Source organism: Pocillopora verrucosa, chromosome 2, assembly GCF_036669915.1.
Source record: "Pocillopora verrucosa isolate sample1 chromosome 2, ASM3666991v2, whole genome shotgun sequence".
In the NCBI taxonomy this organism is placed as follows: Eukaryota; Metazoa; Cnidaria; class Anthozoa; order Scleractinia; family Pocilloporidae; genus Pocillopora; species Pocillopora verrucosa.
In genome coordinates, this window is record NC_089313.1 from 4499217 (window position 1) to 4514638 (window position 15422).

Below are 15422 nucleotides of genomic sequence, written 5' to 3' on the forward strand. Positions count from 1 at the left end.
TAGGTTAAATAACAAAGCAGACATACTTATTGCTGGGTTGATGAACCTCAGAAAGAAGGCACTCCCCACTGCTTCTAAACTGTGCTTTGGGAATCTCTGGTGAACAATCTGTAACCAAAATATATATATTTGCAGTGAATGGTCAGTTGATTCAAAGAATCATAAACATTTTAACTAACGTCAGAAAACACCTCTACGGTGAGTTTGAATGTTTCAAACGACAAATAAAGTTCCTCGATCATCTATCAATCTTTTAAATCCTTATATCAGATCATAGTATTTATTTCCTAGGATGTAGACAAGGATAATTTGCCGTTTAACAATCAAGAGCTTCTTTAGTTGGAAAGGAAAGAAAAACTCCAAAACTCTTTTTAAATAGACGATATTACATGGCCGCACGGATATACGAAATTTCTCATTCCGCGAGAAGAGAAATGCCGTATCTCCAAGCGGAAACACTAAACATTTCGAAAGGCACGATTTTAATATATATCCATAGCAACAGTGATCTTTTTACGTGTGACGATATCACGTTTTCGCGCGAAAGCTCACTTGGTATTTCATTAGTGTTTATCTATAGTAAGACGTAATATTTAAGTGTTACACACATACCTCCCTAAGACAGTTACACAGACGCCGTAGCTGGATAGGAAAACTAATACACAGACAGAAAAATAAGGTGGGTTCAGTACTAAAGCCACATCTCAAACTTTGAGTATAATGTCTCAAAGACATTCATGCAAACATCAAGTTGAACCAGTTAGAAACGCATTTCAAATGAAATCACCACAACAAAGCTACAGAGTGCCTGAACTGTGCTGAACACTAATCCCGATTTACCTTTCAGCTGAAATTACAATCTCGTTGATGAACTTTTGAGCAGCCTTAATCAGGTTATTTCTGTTCTCTTCGACATTTTGACCTTTTTCCAGCCTTAAATGAGAAAACAGAAATACGCATAATTTAAGATCTGTGATAAGAAACACAAGCCCTCACTGATTCTCAGTCGCTTGATCTTACTTTAAAAGAGAATTATACTTCAGAAACCACATCAGTGTCATTTACACTTTTAAAAGAAAGACAGAAACTAAATGACTTGTCCTAAAACGGAAGAGAAGCAAGTAAATCACTGGTTAATAAACAATTGAGACCTCTGCTCATAGTCACCAAGACTACTCCAGGACGAGTTAAGCCAGGTTTTCACCGGAGGTGAATTTCACGTTCATTTGCAACGAATTTGCCAAAAAGCCGCACACAAAGAGATCACTATTCTGTTGTGAACCAACCTTGTAGGATCCACTTCAAATGAGACATGTTCTTTGTACATAGGAGCTATCAGCGGTGCAAGTAGTGTGTGAAGGTAACTGCCACCAAATACTTTGAAACAGTATGCCATAGTTTTACTGGAAAGACTGTTTCCTCTGAAGAGCGTCTGCATTCCCTCCGTGCTGTAAACCTGTTCAAAAGATGAATAAAAGGGATAAGTTTTTAAAGAAACTGTGGTGCTGCGTCGGTGGGGAAGTGTAACTAGGTAATTTGTTGTTATCAACTGAGTTGATAACGACGTAAATTGGCCACCGTAAAGAGTTTAAAAGCTGACATTTCGAGCGTTAGCCCTTCGTCAGCGCTCGAAACGTCAGACTTTAAACTCTTCGCAATTGCCAATGGACGCTATCAGCTCAGTTCATAATAACATATTACCCTGTTCAAAAGATGGTTTAGTTCGTTTATTTTAACCTACACAATTAAGTCTTACAACATTTACAAAATGTGATAGTTTGGTCTTAGGATATGCTTTAAAATGGTCTTTTCACTGCTTGAGGTTGAAAAAGAATTTAACCCTTTAACTCCCACAAGTGACCAAGACAGAATTTCTCCTTTTAATATTAATACAATATCAACCAGATAAGTGATGAGAATAAAGAAAAATGTCAATTCGGAAATAATTAGTTGATCTAATACTAAATTCTCTGAACTAATATCATAAGAATTGTATGGTTGACAATAAGGAGAAAGACAAATTTGATCAGGGAGTTAAAGGATTAAGACGAGGTGTTCGAGAAAACTGAGACTACTCTGACTAGGTTTCTTAACCCTTTAACCCCTAAGAGTGATTAGTAACTATTTTCTCCCATCAGTATCGCACCTAAAACAAACATTGAGGTCATGAGAATAAAGGAAATGATCACCAACTAAAGCAGCTCTTGATTGTTAAACAAATTCTCTTTGTCAGTACCATAGGAAATGTATAGAGAGCAATATGGAGAAATTGTATCCTGATGTTAGGGTGTAAAGAGTTAAAACCTCAGTAGTTGATGTTTGTTTCAATCAACTTAACCTTTGGTGACTTAGGAAATTCATTATCAAATGTTCTAAAATTAACTAAACAAACCTAGTACGTGGTACGTACCTCCATAGAAAATACGTTATTCAGCAGCTGAGGCAGATTCTTTCTGTCATCAAACAGAGTGACCAGAACATGGGCCAGCTCATCCTAAAATTACAAAAAGAGGGAAATCTTAACGACTCATTCAATTTTGCCGCTTTCCACGGTTACTACCAGATAACAACAAAATAAGCTTATATATAGCGTCCTCCGATGGAGACTGGCTTACAAAAAGATACATGACGCAACCAGAACACGGAAACTATTCATTGTTAATTTATACTTCATAACTCAACTTTTACTTTGTCATTCTTCATTCGAAAAACTTCACATTTCCATGTACTATAGGTTGGTCATGAAAGTTTGTGGCTTAGTACCATGACAACCATCCCATCATTTTCGTAATTCTCACAATCTACCTGCCTAATAACGCATTGGTGTTGTAAAGGGGATGTTCTATGTCGCTCACTACTGGAAATCAATAGATTAACCGATTTGATTACTTTATAAGACTTAACACCGTTGCATGACTGAACTTGCCTAAAACCATTCTGGATTGATATCCAGGGAGTGAATAAACTTAGGGATTCTATAAAGTTTTCGAAAAGAAAAAAAAAGGTTACCATCTGCTGTGATGGTACTACATTGGCCAAAGCCATCACAATCGGAAGTTTCCCCTTCTCTCCTGTCAGCGTCAACAAGTCCACTAGTCTATCAAATCTGTCCATTAACACCGTGTCTGCCAAATTGTCAAATTCAGTGCCCTGAGGAATAGTAACTGAATAAGTCAATCAAAAGTAAAACTTACTTCTGAAATTAATAGGATGTTGAGACAAGATCTAAATCAAAAAAATTATTCAGAACAAACCTGTTGTAGAATCTTGGTGAGGACCTCCATAAATACAGCTCTTGTCTGTAAATCGTCATGGTAACCAAGACCTGAAAAATGTAGTAACAGTAAATAACTCAATTCCCCTTCCGTATACCTTCCCATGAACATGTGTTACTGATGTTACGGTCTAAAACGTTGATTTCACTTACCTATTGCATACATAAGCCCAGTATCAATGTTCGCATTTAGAAGGTTGGACATAGCTAGGACGGCATTTTGATGCAATGTTTGGGATGCATTGTGATGCATTTCCCCTTTTTCTTCTTGCTCATCTGTAGTTTTTGTACCTTTCTCCCCGTTCATCAAGTTCATAAATAGAGTGAAGTACCTAAATCAAAATATATAATTAATAAACGAGAAACCGTCTATGTCATTTCTTAGACCCAAAAGCTGACAAAGGACTCTCTGCAATTTTTCTCAACGACATGAAGTAGCGAGGCGAAAACTCCAATAAAAATAGGTTGTCGAGCGAATTAAGGCTCGTCACGTCCAACCAACTCTCTTCTATCAAGAGAAATTTTAATACATCGGTTCACACAAGAACAGGTACACCTTTAAATTGCATTGTTGATTTGCACCGAAAGATATGTTTGGCACGATACTAGGGAATCGTATCGAGAAAATCAGAAACTGTAGAAAGAAGTCAACCTCTAAGGATTCTGATCATTCCCTGTTATAAACTGATTTCGGCTTGGTGATATTTTCAGAAATAATAGCCCAATTTCCATATTCTAAAATAGCGTGGAACAATCGACCTCAACAAAAGTTTACGAGAGAAAAATAGATAATTCCATCAGTTGGCAAAAATATGAATGCACGAATGCGTTCATGCAGTTGATTTCGAAGCGTTTTTAAACATAGAAATCACATACTGTTTTTTTTTCCAATTCGTAATTCTTACTTGAGAAAAAGTTGTGACTTGGCCTCCATAATGTCTGTCTCCATCCCCTCAGGTTGCAGGGGTAACCCGGACAGGAGTGATGCTATTGCACGCATCACAGTAGCATCAAGATCTCTGCAAAACCAAATTTCATGTGATTGATACGTGGACAAAGAATGCATCCATCGTGAACATATGAGAGTCAGGTAGGAGGAGTCAGTACCGAACAAGGTCTGATAATATTAATAATAAATTTATAGCTTGCAAATTTTGCGTCGACAATTGTATCGCAATAAGGACGTCACAATTCCAACAGAAACAATCTTTCTTTTGAGCCTTATTGGTGCCTTAACTTTCAGCATTTGTGACAAAAGCGATATATCCCCTTGTGCACCAGTGTGAAAACCGTACGTATATCAAAGTATGGAAGACATGCGGGAGGCCTGGAGAGCACAAGAAAAGCGTTGGAGTCGTTCTATGTGTAGCTGGTAGCAAATCTAGCTCCTAGAGCTCGGTGTTTCAACGACTTAAAATAAGACAAATAAATCTGAAAACACGGCTAGATGAGGGCTACGATGAAAGGAAACCTGCATTTTCATCAAAACAGCACTTCGGGAGCCTGGAAAGCTCGACAACGATAGAACTTACTTGGATAAACCCGAGAGCTCTAGAGGGATACTCTGATGATGTTCAGCAGATGGTAGAACCCAATCAGTGAGGTATTCCACAAGCTTGTTCCGTAGTTTTACCTCTTGATGAAGTAATAATTCGTCTCTCTTTGCCATAATCTGCCATCAAAAGCAACAACAAACAATTAAGTATTCACTGCTTCTTACAGCTTTGAGTGCTGTCATATTTCATCCAGTCATTTCCATTTCGTATCACGGTGGTTTTTGAGAAAAGTGGATTCACTCATAGCAAAAATACCAACCACATCAATCAGCTGGCAGAGTTTACACTTTATCTGCAGGGCCTGATGACTGACAGGAAGGTTCCTCACATATCTAAAAATAAACGACATGGAGAGGACAATGCTAAGTCATCTTATGTGCCAAGCCCATCCTGTCAGACTTTTCCTTGGTTTCAATAGCATTAAGCCACCACGAGTCTTGTTCCCCCTTTCTTTGTAGGATGCAAGTCCATCGCCTAGTTACCACCATTCCTCCCCCCCCCCCCGCTCCAGTACACTCATTACCAGGCCACCATGTCTCTTACACGTAGAGGTATTGGAAGATCCAGAAGGAGGGTCCCACGGATTGCCCCCGCCCCATCAGACCAGTGAGATTTTTTACTGCTGGTCTGACAACATTCTTGCAACGACAAGATCACACATTACTCCTCAAATGGCAGATTTAGCGGAAGGGAGTGGGGAATAACCTTAGGTGGCGGAAAGGGGGGGGGGGCACCCAGGTAATTACATACTTACGCGTGATACCTGTGGCTGAAAAGTAAACCTTCTCTTACTTTAAAATTGCATTCAACAAAGGCTCGTGATAAAGAAAGGTAGTAGTAAATATATCCAGTATCACTACCCCTGGTAGTTATCTACTAACACAAGACAAACTGACTTACTGAGACTCACATGTCGCATGAAAGTTCACCTTCTCTTAAAAAATTGCTTTGAACAACAAGGCAACAACAATTGTGAAACTGACCTTACAAATGACAGGATCATAGCATCAATGCCACTCATCTGAAAACAATCCTTGTGTCCAAGTTTATTTTCCAGGATGTGCTTGATTATTACAATGATCTGGTAATATTAAGGAAAAAAACAAGACTAAGTCGTCGAGTAAACCGCTCCAAAGAGGAACGAGAGTAATGAGTTGGAAAGAAAGTGACAGTAAAATCATTGGTTCATCTTTTAAGCTTCTCAAAACTCTAAATGCATTTTTAGTGAGCAAAATGATTAGCATGATAACAGCACTTGCAAAAAGTTCTCAGCTTTGGACTGAAAGATCAACAAACAAAAACCAATTCTTTTAGAACAAAGTGACACCCTCTTAACATGCATAATGATTTGCACGATTACAGCACTTGCAAAAAGTTCTTCATAACTTTGGACTGACAGATCAACACCCAAAAACCAATTCTTCTAAACAAAATGAAATCTTCTAAGTTTGCATTATGACGCGCACGATTACAGCACTTGCAAAATGTTCTCCATCGCTTTGGACTGACAGATCAACAAACAAAATCCAATTCTTCTAAACAAAGTGAAACCTTCTAAAATTGAACGTTATGCAAATCAGTTGCACATACCTGTGCTATAAAAAGCGTGTGTTTCTCTTGAACCACCACCTGACATGGAAACAAGCTTGCATTATTAGATAATTGCAATTCATATGAAACCAGTAAATAAATAAATGTACAATATTTCTGAGATGATCATTCACTATTTGCAGAAATCATCAGTATTCTTTTTTTTTTTTTTTGGACGGAGCAATACCCGTATATATAATATATATTGAAGGCAAATACTTGTAGCTTGCCAAAAGAAGATAGTCTTGTGGTCAAGACCATCGTGGAGCTACTTTTCATATTAGTTGTAGTAACATTTTCCACAAAAGGACGTTATTTGACCTGTCACCAGCTTGGAATAAAGAAACAATTGAGTTCCCATGAGAAATTGAAATCTCAGATCTCTGAATTGCATCCTCTAACATTGTCAGTGAACTACAGAAAACTTGATGTTAAGTTCCCAAGTATAACATCTTTCTTCATTCCACTACCAAGCTCAAAACTGACAATCTTTCTTAACTTAAACTCACATTGCACTTTCCACATAACTGACTCTAGCAGCACACAGGATACATGTTACAAACACACCTTGGGATACTGAATATTTTGTCCACTGCACTAATCGTCTTTTACCAGTCACCTTCAACAATGATAGCAAAGGACTAACCTGCCCAGATGGTGTGAAGAAGCTGTTAACTACTGTCATGATCTGCGTCAGTAAAATGGGATAAAGCTTAGGACTAAGCTCCACTCCAACCAGCTCATTGACTGTACTACGTATCTGAAATCAACATAAAAAAACCTAATCAATACCAAATAGTGTGATTTTAGATACTGTACGCTATTAGTTAACTAAAAGGATACCTCAAAAGAGAGTCTCCATAAGGTGATGACTTTTACAACTAATAGTTAAAATTTTGGCCAATTTAGGGCTAACAGTTAACCCTTTAACTCCCATGAGTGATGAAGACAGAATTTCTCCTTACTATATCTATGCAATATCATGCAGACAAGTTGTGACTGTAGAGAAAGATTACTAATCAGTGATCCAATACCGTATTCTCCAAACTAACATACTGAGAATCATTTGGCTGATGATAAGGAGAATTACAAATGAGATCTTGGGAGTTGAAGGGTTACTAGCTTTCCATTGCTGTCACCTGAGAATTTTTTAACAGTTAACTTTTTTTACAGCTAGCAGTTAAAAATTTATTAATTTTTACGTCTAACCATTAACCTCATGGAGACCCTTTTAAAAATAGAGTCATTTCCACAATGTGAACACCAACTAGAGAATATACAGGTGAAAAAGTACACTGACTGTGACATATCATTAAATATTCCCATCCCAATTTAAAGAATTGAGCAGAGCCACAAACATATCACACTACTTGCATGTCTGTAACTAAGCTGGTACAACAAACCTTTACATGAATCTATATGCTCAAAGGAAACTTCAACCCACTTAACTAGATTTCACAGCCCAAATTATAAAACTGAATAAAACTCCCATCTGTAAACTCTTTGTTCCTCATTACCCTAATTTACAAAACTTAATTGTATCTAATGGTATCCAATTCATACAATAACCTCAAGTTTCATACCTACCTGTAAACCAGTTTTATCATTACTGCAAACCAGGAGACTCAACACATCCTGCATAAACCTAAGGACATAATAAAAATTGAACTCGTTAAACCTCCTTTTTATCACCTCTAAAACTTAAAAAAAGACTTGTGGAACAAAGGTCAGTGAATGCTTTCTTTTCAAAAGAATCCACTTTATCAATAAGCATCATTTCATCTCCTTTAACTCAAAATGACATATAAAATGATAACTTACTTAGTTACTGTGGCACATTCAGTATCAGTTGATTCAGCCTTGGAGTGAACTGATGAAGGAAGACTTCTGCTGTATCTTCTGTAAAGCAGATGGGAAAATTACCATTCAACAATTAATATGGGGGGGGAGAGGGAAGGGGGGGTAAGCTGCAATGGACTAGCATGCTATCCTGGGGGATCATTTTTTTTAACTACAACTGGCAGTAATATTGCAATCTGATTGACCAATTTGTCATTGTCAACAAGAGTACAGATGATGCTGCTTGCATCAACATGTGACACAATGCCTTTATCTTGATGACGCACTGAAAGAATCATTTTATTTCACATCAATGTTATGGTAAAACCACAAATCAACAGTGGTTAATCATGGTCAGTACTCTTATCAACAAGAAGATTCATCATCACAGTGACTGACTGAGCAATATTTAACAACTGTGATGACAGATATCATTATCAATAAGAGTACAGAACACACTAAACCACTATCCATTTGTTAAAGTTCCTTTGTGCTACAAAGACCAGAAAAAGCTCTGGCACATTGCAGGCCACTTGGCTCACTTGCAAACTTAAAATTACTGGTAACAATACAATACCTTATTGGTTGTAGTGAAGTCAAACACACTCCCCCGAGTGAACAGAGAAATCCTGTCATGAATGTCCATTCAATGAATGATGTCTAGAGATTAAATACACAAGGGCTTTTTAATGGTAATTTGTTACTTCCATTCAATGAATGATGTCTAGAGATTAAATACACAAGGGCTTTTTAATGGTAATTTGTTACTTCATGCCAAAACTCTCTTTCTCTTTCCTTAAACTGTTCAAGGGTAATAGAAACTACAACAATTTGCATCAAACCAAAACAATTCTTTAAAATCTTTTGTTCTCTAAGAAGTATTCACTCGCCTAAGTAACTTTGTGCTGTGTTTTCCATAGAGAATATTGTGCTTATCTGTTGCTACCTTAATGGCTACAAACAGGCTTACAAAGATCCATGGTGAGGGAAGGGAAGCAAATGTTATGCTTGGTGTAACACTAACTACAACATTTGAAAATCACCATCTGAAATTTTTGGATTAATTTTGAAATGTCAGTAGCAACAGACAAACTTTCACAATTCTTAGCCGCTACCAACAATATGAAAGATCCCCAAGTCATTGAAACCTATGCTCGTTAATGTACATAAACAATTCATAAATTGCTGTTGACCCTTTCACTCCCAAGATCTCATTAGTAATTCTCCTTACTATCTGCATTACAATTCTAATAAAGTTAGTTCAGAGAATTTGGTGCTGGATCTATTAACAATCCCTAATTTATATTTTTCAGAATTACAACCAAAAGTCTACTTGATATTGTATTGATATTAAAAGGATAAATTCTGTCTTGGTCTCTAATGGTAGCTAAAAAGTTAAAAGTATACAAATGTACCTGCAAGTTGTCAGTAGTGATTTTGGCATGTGATCTCCGCCTAAGATATTTCTGTACATCTATTGATGGAGAATCATCTTTGCCAAAGTTGACAAGGTCAAAGGTTAGCTTTTGCCATTTTGTGTAAGTACTTTCCCAGGCCTGTGAATGAAATGAAACAAAATTCGAATTACTCATTAAACTGGGAATTGTGATTCAGTTTTTTGCCTGAATTCAAAGGGCATAAAAATTCACCAAGTTGAACAGTACCTGAAAATTCCCTGCAGTTTGGCTGTCAAGTTGCCGTAATAAAGCCATGATCCGTTTTTGCAGTGCTGCTCTTCCTGAAAAACAACAGATTACATTCAGTCATAGTGACAAAAAAAAAAACTGCCTTAGTCCATCACAGGTTATGGCCTCACCTAACCTTTCATTGACTTGCCATTTTTTCACTGCATCAAATTTTCAATAAAATTTTCAATGAAAATTCCTCCTATTGTCCTATAATTTTTGATAAGGGGGGTCCCACATTACTTTTTGACCAACCTACACCTCCACTCTCCCCTTTAACTCCAAGTTATAAGGAAAATTCAGCCAGCTGTGTTGTGTAGCATTCTACCATCTTTTTGTTGCAAGAGTTTTGGTGTAAGACCAGTAGAGGAGAAAAATTGGTCTTGTCTTAGGGGAGGGTTCTGACCCCCAAGAACCTCCCTCTGAAATGTCCATTGTACAGGGAGAAGTTTAAGTTGCATTTTAGGCTGTCATTAGAAGCAGGTTGGAGGTGGAAAGTTGCCAAACATCAGCCTATTTTGAGCCAGCTACTTTGCAAATTATGATTGAAGAAAGAAAAAAAAGTATTCTCACTGAATTGATTCTAAGCTCAATGTCTGACTAGAAAAAGTGACAAAAATATGTCCCAGAATGCTGAAAATCACATCTCAGAGAGTTTCAATTTTCAAATTTTTCTGAACCCTCAAGAAGGGGTGTAGCTGAGTATGGCATGTAGCAATGTGCCACATTTGCAATGCAAGCACAATTCAATCCAGCTGCCAACTCAGATCAGATCATGTTTATATTAGATTTTCTAATGACAACCCTGAGGCTTTATTCTGCACACTCTTCCATTTAAAGTACCACTGATTTCCTATATTTATGGTCTTAAGCATAACTCACCAGCTCTAAATTTGGTAGCCTCCTGTGACAACTCATTGTACACATTTAAGTTTTGAGAAGTCTGCAGAACATTGAGGGTCTCTGAACTTTGTACAATGTCCACTTCATTGCACATTTGTCCAAAACAAGAAAGGGAGATCAACACAGTTTCCATATCTGGATTCCATAAATAACTTAGGAACACTTCCTGAAAAATGAGAAGAAATTATAAAAAAAAATTAGTAATATTTCCATTTAACTCCCAAGATCTGATTGTTAATTCTCCTCTCTAATTCTCCTCTTTGGCAAACAATTCCTCCTAGATAAGTTATGAGAATTTGGTGTTAGATCAAGATAACAAATTCTTCCTGATTAGTTTGAGTATTCTCATTACCTGTTGGCTGGATAATCTATAGATATTATAGGGAGAAATTACATGTTTAACACTTTTGGGAGTTGAAGGGTTAATATGTTAATGTTATCAGAGAGGAAAACAGATTCAGTGACAGCCCAATTCTATTCAACAGATCACAAAATAAATCCTGTGGAATTGAAATATTTCAAGGCCTTTATCAGGAGCCTCTCTCTTTCCACCTCATTTTTCCTCAGCCTTATATGAAAAAGAGAAATACCTACCTCAAGTTTAGTTTGAGAAACTGTACATATTGGCAAGTGGCATCCTATGGAAGCTTGCTCCTGTAAAATTAAAAGTAATACAAATTTTGTAATTTCAATTTGAACAGTACACACATGCGCAATTTTTTTACCTCCTTGCTCCATTTTCTTTTGTTTTTCTTTGCATTATTTTGGTTAACCCTTTAACTCCCAGATCAAATTTGTAATTCTCCTAACTGTCCACCATACAATTCACATAATGTCAGTTCAGAGAATTTAGTACCAGGTTAATTAATTATCCCCAAATTGATACTTTTCTTTATTCTCATCACTTATCTGGTTGATATTGTATTGATATTGTAGGGAGAAATTCTGTCCTGGTCACTCATGGGAGTTAAAGGGTTAAGGCTTCATGACACTTCATGAAATTATCCTCTATTTCTAAATCACTATAATATGATGAAATATAATCAGAGCTCAACCAACCTGGTGTTTCCTTAAAAACTCAATTTTACACATGGTTAGATCCCTTAAGTATCTGAGTAAAACAGTTCCATGGCTGCCATGACCAATGAGAAACTCAGCAATGGACACCATTACTTGTGAACTACAAGAGGAAACAGAAAGGGCAGTAAAAGTTACAACACAAGACTTTGTGATTAACCTCAAATTATACTAAATTAATTCATATCATATTCTGAAAAAAGCAGAAACCAGCACAAATTTATTGCTATAATCAAATGAACATTTGAGCAGCAGGAAAAGTGCCTTAATTAGTTTAGCAGACACAAGTGAAAGTATCCTGTGCAGTTTTCTGGGTCTTTTCTCACCTAATTTCCCAAAATGAAGCAATAGGTGCAACAGGATTCCACATCTCTATGTGATCAGCTTCAAAGAAACAAAGAAGAGTCTGAAAGAAAAAAAAGTGCAAATTTCAACATTAAGTATCTGAGTGTGCAAAATATAGGAAATTAAAAGGAGTTTGTCACAGTAATGGATAGCTAGATAAGCGCAGACAGCAAATGGAAAAGCTTCAAACTAATGAAAGAATACCTCAGCTGCCTCATTTCTTATTTCTGCAGGTAGAGAAGGTGTTAACATCAAATTGACCACACCCATTATAACTTGAGTTGAATTCTTTTGGATCTCCCAGCCATGAAGATCAGGATTCTGTTCACATAAAGTAAAATATAAATGAGTTCAATTTCTGCTTTTTACCTCACCAAAACAGGCAACAACAGAACACCACACTTACATTAAAAGCAAACACAGGATCTGCATGAAAAATTTTCACCAGCCATAGTAATAACTCTTTGTCTTGCTTCTTGTTGGAATGCACTTCATCTTCTTTGTGTTTCTTGTCTTTTACTTTATAGATCTAGAACACAAAACTAACTTTGTCAAAACCCTCATGTTTTTCAAGACATTAAGTGCTGAATGCTATTTGTTTGCCCATCTGTCTGTTTTACAGTTTGTTTGTCTACCCATCTAAGCCTAGTGGTTAAAAGGGCAGATAACCCTATCCAACAGATAAATCACTATCCCGCAGATAAATGTTGAGAAGGTGTACTGCATAATCCACCAGTTGGAGATTTATCTGGTGGATAGTGCTATCCACCATTCAAATAAATGGCACCTGTTTGTATGTTTGTCATACTGTTTGTCACTCTGTCAATTAACTGTTTTGCCAATATTCTGGCCAAGGATGTGGTTTAGCAGGGTTTAGGATCCATGTGGCCCCCTCTCTTTATTTAAAAAAAATTTATACTAATTTCTGAGTGCCATTATAAAAATAAAATGTCTGCTCATAACCCAAATGGTAGCACTGATTCAGCCCCCACCCTATAATCTTTACAAAATAATTCCACCAACACCCCTGGTGACCAGCTGTCTATCTGTCTGTCTGTCTGATTGACTGACTGATTAATGAATTAACCTTTTAACACCCAAGATCTGATTGTTAATTCTCTCCTCTGGGTGCTATGCATTTCCTTGTAAATAAGTTACCAGAGTTTGGTGTCAGATTGAGACAACAACTTCAACCTGATAAGTTTGAATATTCTCAAGACCTGTTTGCTGGATAATGTTTAGATATCATTGGAAGAAGTTACTAGTTAATCCCTTCTGGGAGTTAAAGGGTTAAGTTCTTTTATATTCACCTGACTCAATCTTGACTGTTGTCCCTCTTGTTCACCATTTTGAACCTTGTTACAAATATTCTGAAAAGATAAAAAACACAGAATTGAACCCAACGTTAAGCAAATATGCTCTCATGTACACAGATTTTTTTAGACAGGTAGTCTTCTGTCTTCCATGCATAAAGATAAGTATCACAAACCCTCGTTCATTATGAATCCTTGTAATGGATCCTTAATATTTTTAAAAATTAGCCAAAAGATCTTTATGTACCATTGGATATCAAGAAAAATCAGAAAGACGAACAAATGACAGGATTACAACTTAACATACCAAGAAAATATGTCTTAGCGCTGAAGCTTTTGGATGAAGCACTTCAGCTTTTGGCCACCATCTCAAAGGAGCCTATATAAATGTCACAAACTAGTAATTAGAATATCATTCATTCCAAGTGACAGAAGACTTTTTCTTTGTTTTCAAATCCTCACCTAAACATATGGGAGATTGAGAGAATTTGACACAGTTATGTACAATGTAAATGTGAGATGTTATCAAGAGGTCACAAGATTTTCATTGTGATACAATGTGTGCCCAAAGCTGAGGCAGATCCAGGAATTTTTGGCTGAAGGGTCTTAAAATTATTTTGACCCAACCCAAGCACACCCCTTTCTGCTCCATTCTAGGTTACACAAAAAGTAACCGCTGGTTGACCAGTAATATGTGTTCTTGATGTTGCAAGAATTTTAGTGTCAGACAAGTACTAAAAAAACCCACAGGTCTAAAAGGAGCAGGAGTGAAGGGTCAAACCCTTGGGACACTTCCTCTGGGTTGCCTTGCTAGCCTCACCACAAATTCAAAACATTTCTCTCATCAATTAATTGAGAGTGGAAATAACTTTCAACTACATCAGTGCTACATGTATTCATTAACACCTCATGACAACACCATCATGTTTGAGAAAGATGTCTACCAGTTATTGAAACTGTCAACTGTAGGAAAAAATCTCAGGCCAAGTTTGAAGAAGTTTTGTATTGGCTGTTTAACTGTTTGATAGCTTGACGAGTTTCACCACTGATATCTGTATTTATAGCTGACTATCCAATGCACTCTTGACATGGTTATTTGAAAGGATTTGTTTACCTCTTTAACAATAGCATATGTTCCTTTCACATAGACAAGATGGAAAATAATGGGAGAGTTTGGCTGTAGGCAGATATCAAAGTGCTGGTTGTTTCTGTAATTAATGCGGAAACTTGACACAAAACAATCAACCATTAGTTCCTCTGTTGTGAAAAAGCCACCAGATCCTACAGAAAAAGGCTTGCTCACGTTGAAAAGTAATGCCTGCAGAGAAATAAATGTAAAAATTAAAGAAATAAATATTTTTCAACTATATGCCATTTAATTGGATTACAAACTTTAAGATAAATTGATTTATGATGAGATGCTGATCATATAAATCATTTCATTCAGTCAACTTGTGTTAAGTTACACAGTAGCCTAGCTTGCCATTCAATGTCTCTGTGGTTCCTGAGGCAAACAATCACAGTTGCTCAAACACAGTTCTTTCCAATAAGTTCGAACTACACAAGTTTCCCTTGAACATTATCTTTGAGTTTGTTGCCATTCTTCTTCCAGTAAACAATTCTTTACCAGTATCTCTGATTTTCCTTCCTTCCAATACCTCACAAATAAATTTACATTTGAACATCTTCCACACAGAATAAAAATTTAATTTGGACTTAACCCTTTAACTCCCATGAGTGACCAAGACAGAATTTCTCCCTACAATATCAATAAAATATCAACCAGGCAAGTGATGAAAATAAAGAAAAATATCTATTTTGGAATAATCAATTGATCCAA

General features: G+C 36.6%; 1 protein-coding gene across 1 annotated transcript in view; it reads right to left on the reverse strand.

Annotated features, from left to right (window-relative positions):
• The window catches only part of LOC131792672 (neurofibromin), a 43664-nt gene that overhangs the window by 21978 nt on the left and 6264 nt on the right, over window positions 1-15422 (reverse strand). The window contains exons 12-39 of the mRNA XM_059110081.2: window positions 14697-14900; window positions 13890-13961; window positions 13580-13639; window positions 12676-12798; window positions 12474-12590; window positions 12251-12330; window positions 11907-12027; window positions 11442-11501; window positions 10827-11013; window positions 9924-9997; window positions 9675-9815; window positions 8837-8919; window positions 8242-8319; window positions 8008-8065; window positions 7067-7180; window positions 6421-6459; window positions 5814-5911; window positions 5090-5162; window positions 4807-4946; window positions 4180-4293; window positions 3428-3606; window positions 3255-3325; window positions 3010-3150; window positions 2411-2494; window positions 1287-1456; window positions 841-933; window positions 613-655; window positions 27-108 (exon numbers count right to left, since the gene is read on the reverse strand). Coding sequence (XP_058966064.2) covers window positions 27-108; window positions 613-655; window positions 841-933; window positions 1287-1456; window positions 2411-2494; window positions 3010-3150; window positions 3255-3325; window positions 3428-3606; window positions 4180-4293; window positions 4807-4946; window positions 5090-5162; window positions 5814-5911; window positions 6421-6459; window positions 7067-7180; window positions 8008-8065; window positions 8242-8319; window positions 8837-8919; window positions 9675-9815; window positions 9924-9997; window positions 10827-11013; window positions 11442-11501; window positions 11907-12027; window positions 12251-12330; window positions 12474-12590; window positions 12676-12798; window positions 13580-13639; window positions 13890-13961; window positions 14697-14900 — 2899 coding nt within the window. The remainder of the gene's footprint in view (window positions 1-26; window positions 109-612; window positions 656-840; window positions 934-1286; window positions 1457-2410; window positions 2495-3009; window positions 3151-3254; window positions 3326-3427; window positions 3607-4179; window positions 4294-4806; window positions 4947-5089; window positions 5163-5813; window positions 5912-6420; window positions 6460-7066; window positions 7181-8007; window positions 8066-8241; window positions 8320-8836; window positions 8920-9674; window positions 9816-9923; window positions 9998-10826; window positions 11014-11441; window positions 11502-11906; window positions 12028-12250; window positions 12331-12473; window positions 12591-12675; window positions 12799-13579; window positions 13640-13889; window positions 13962-14696; window positions 14901-15422) is intronic.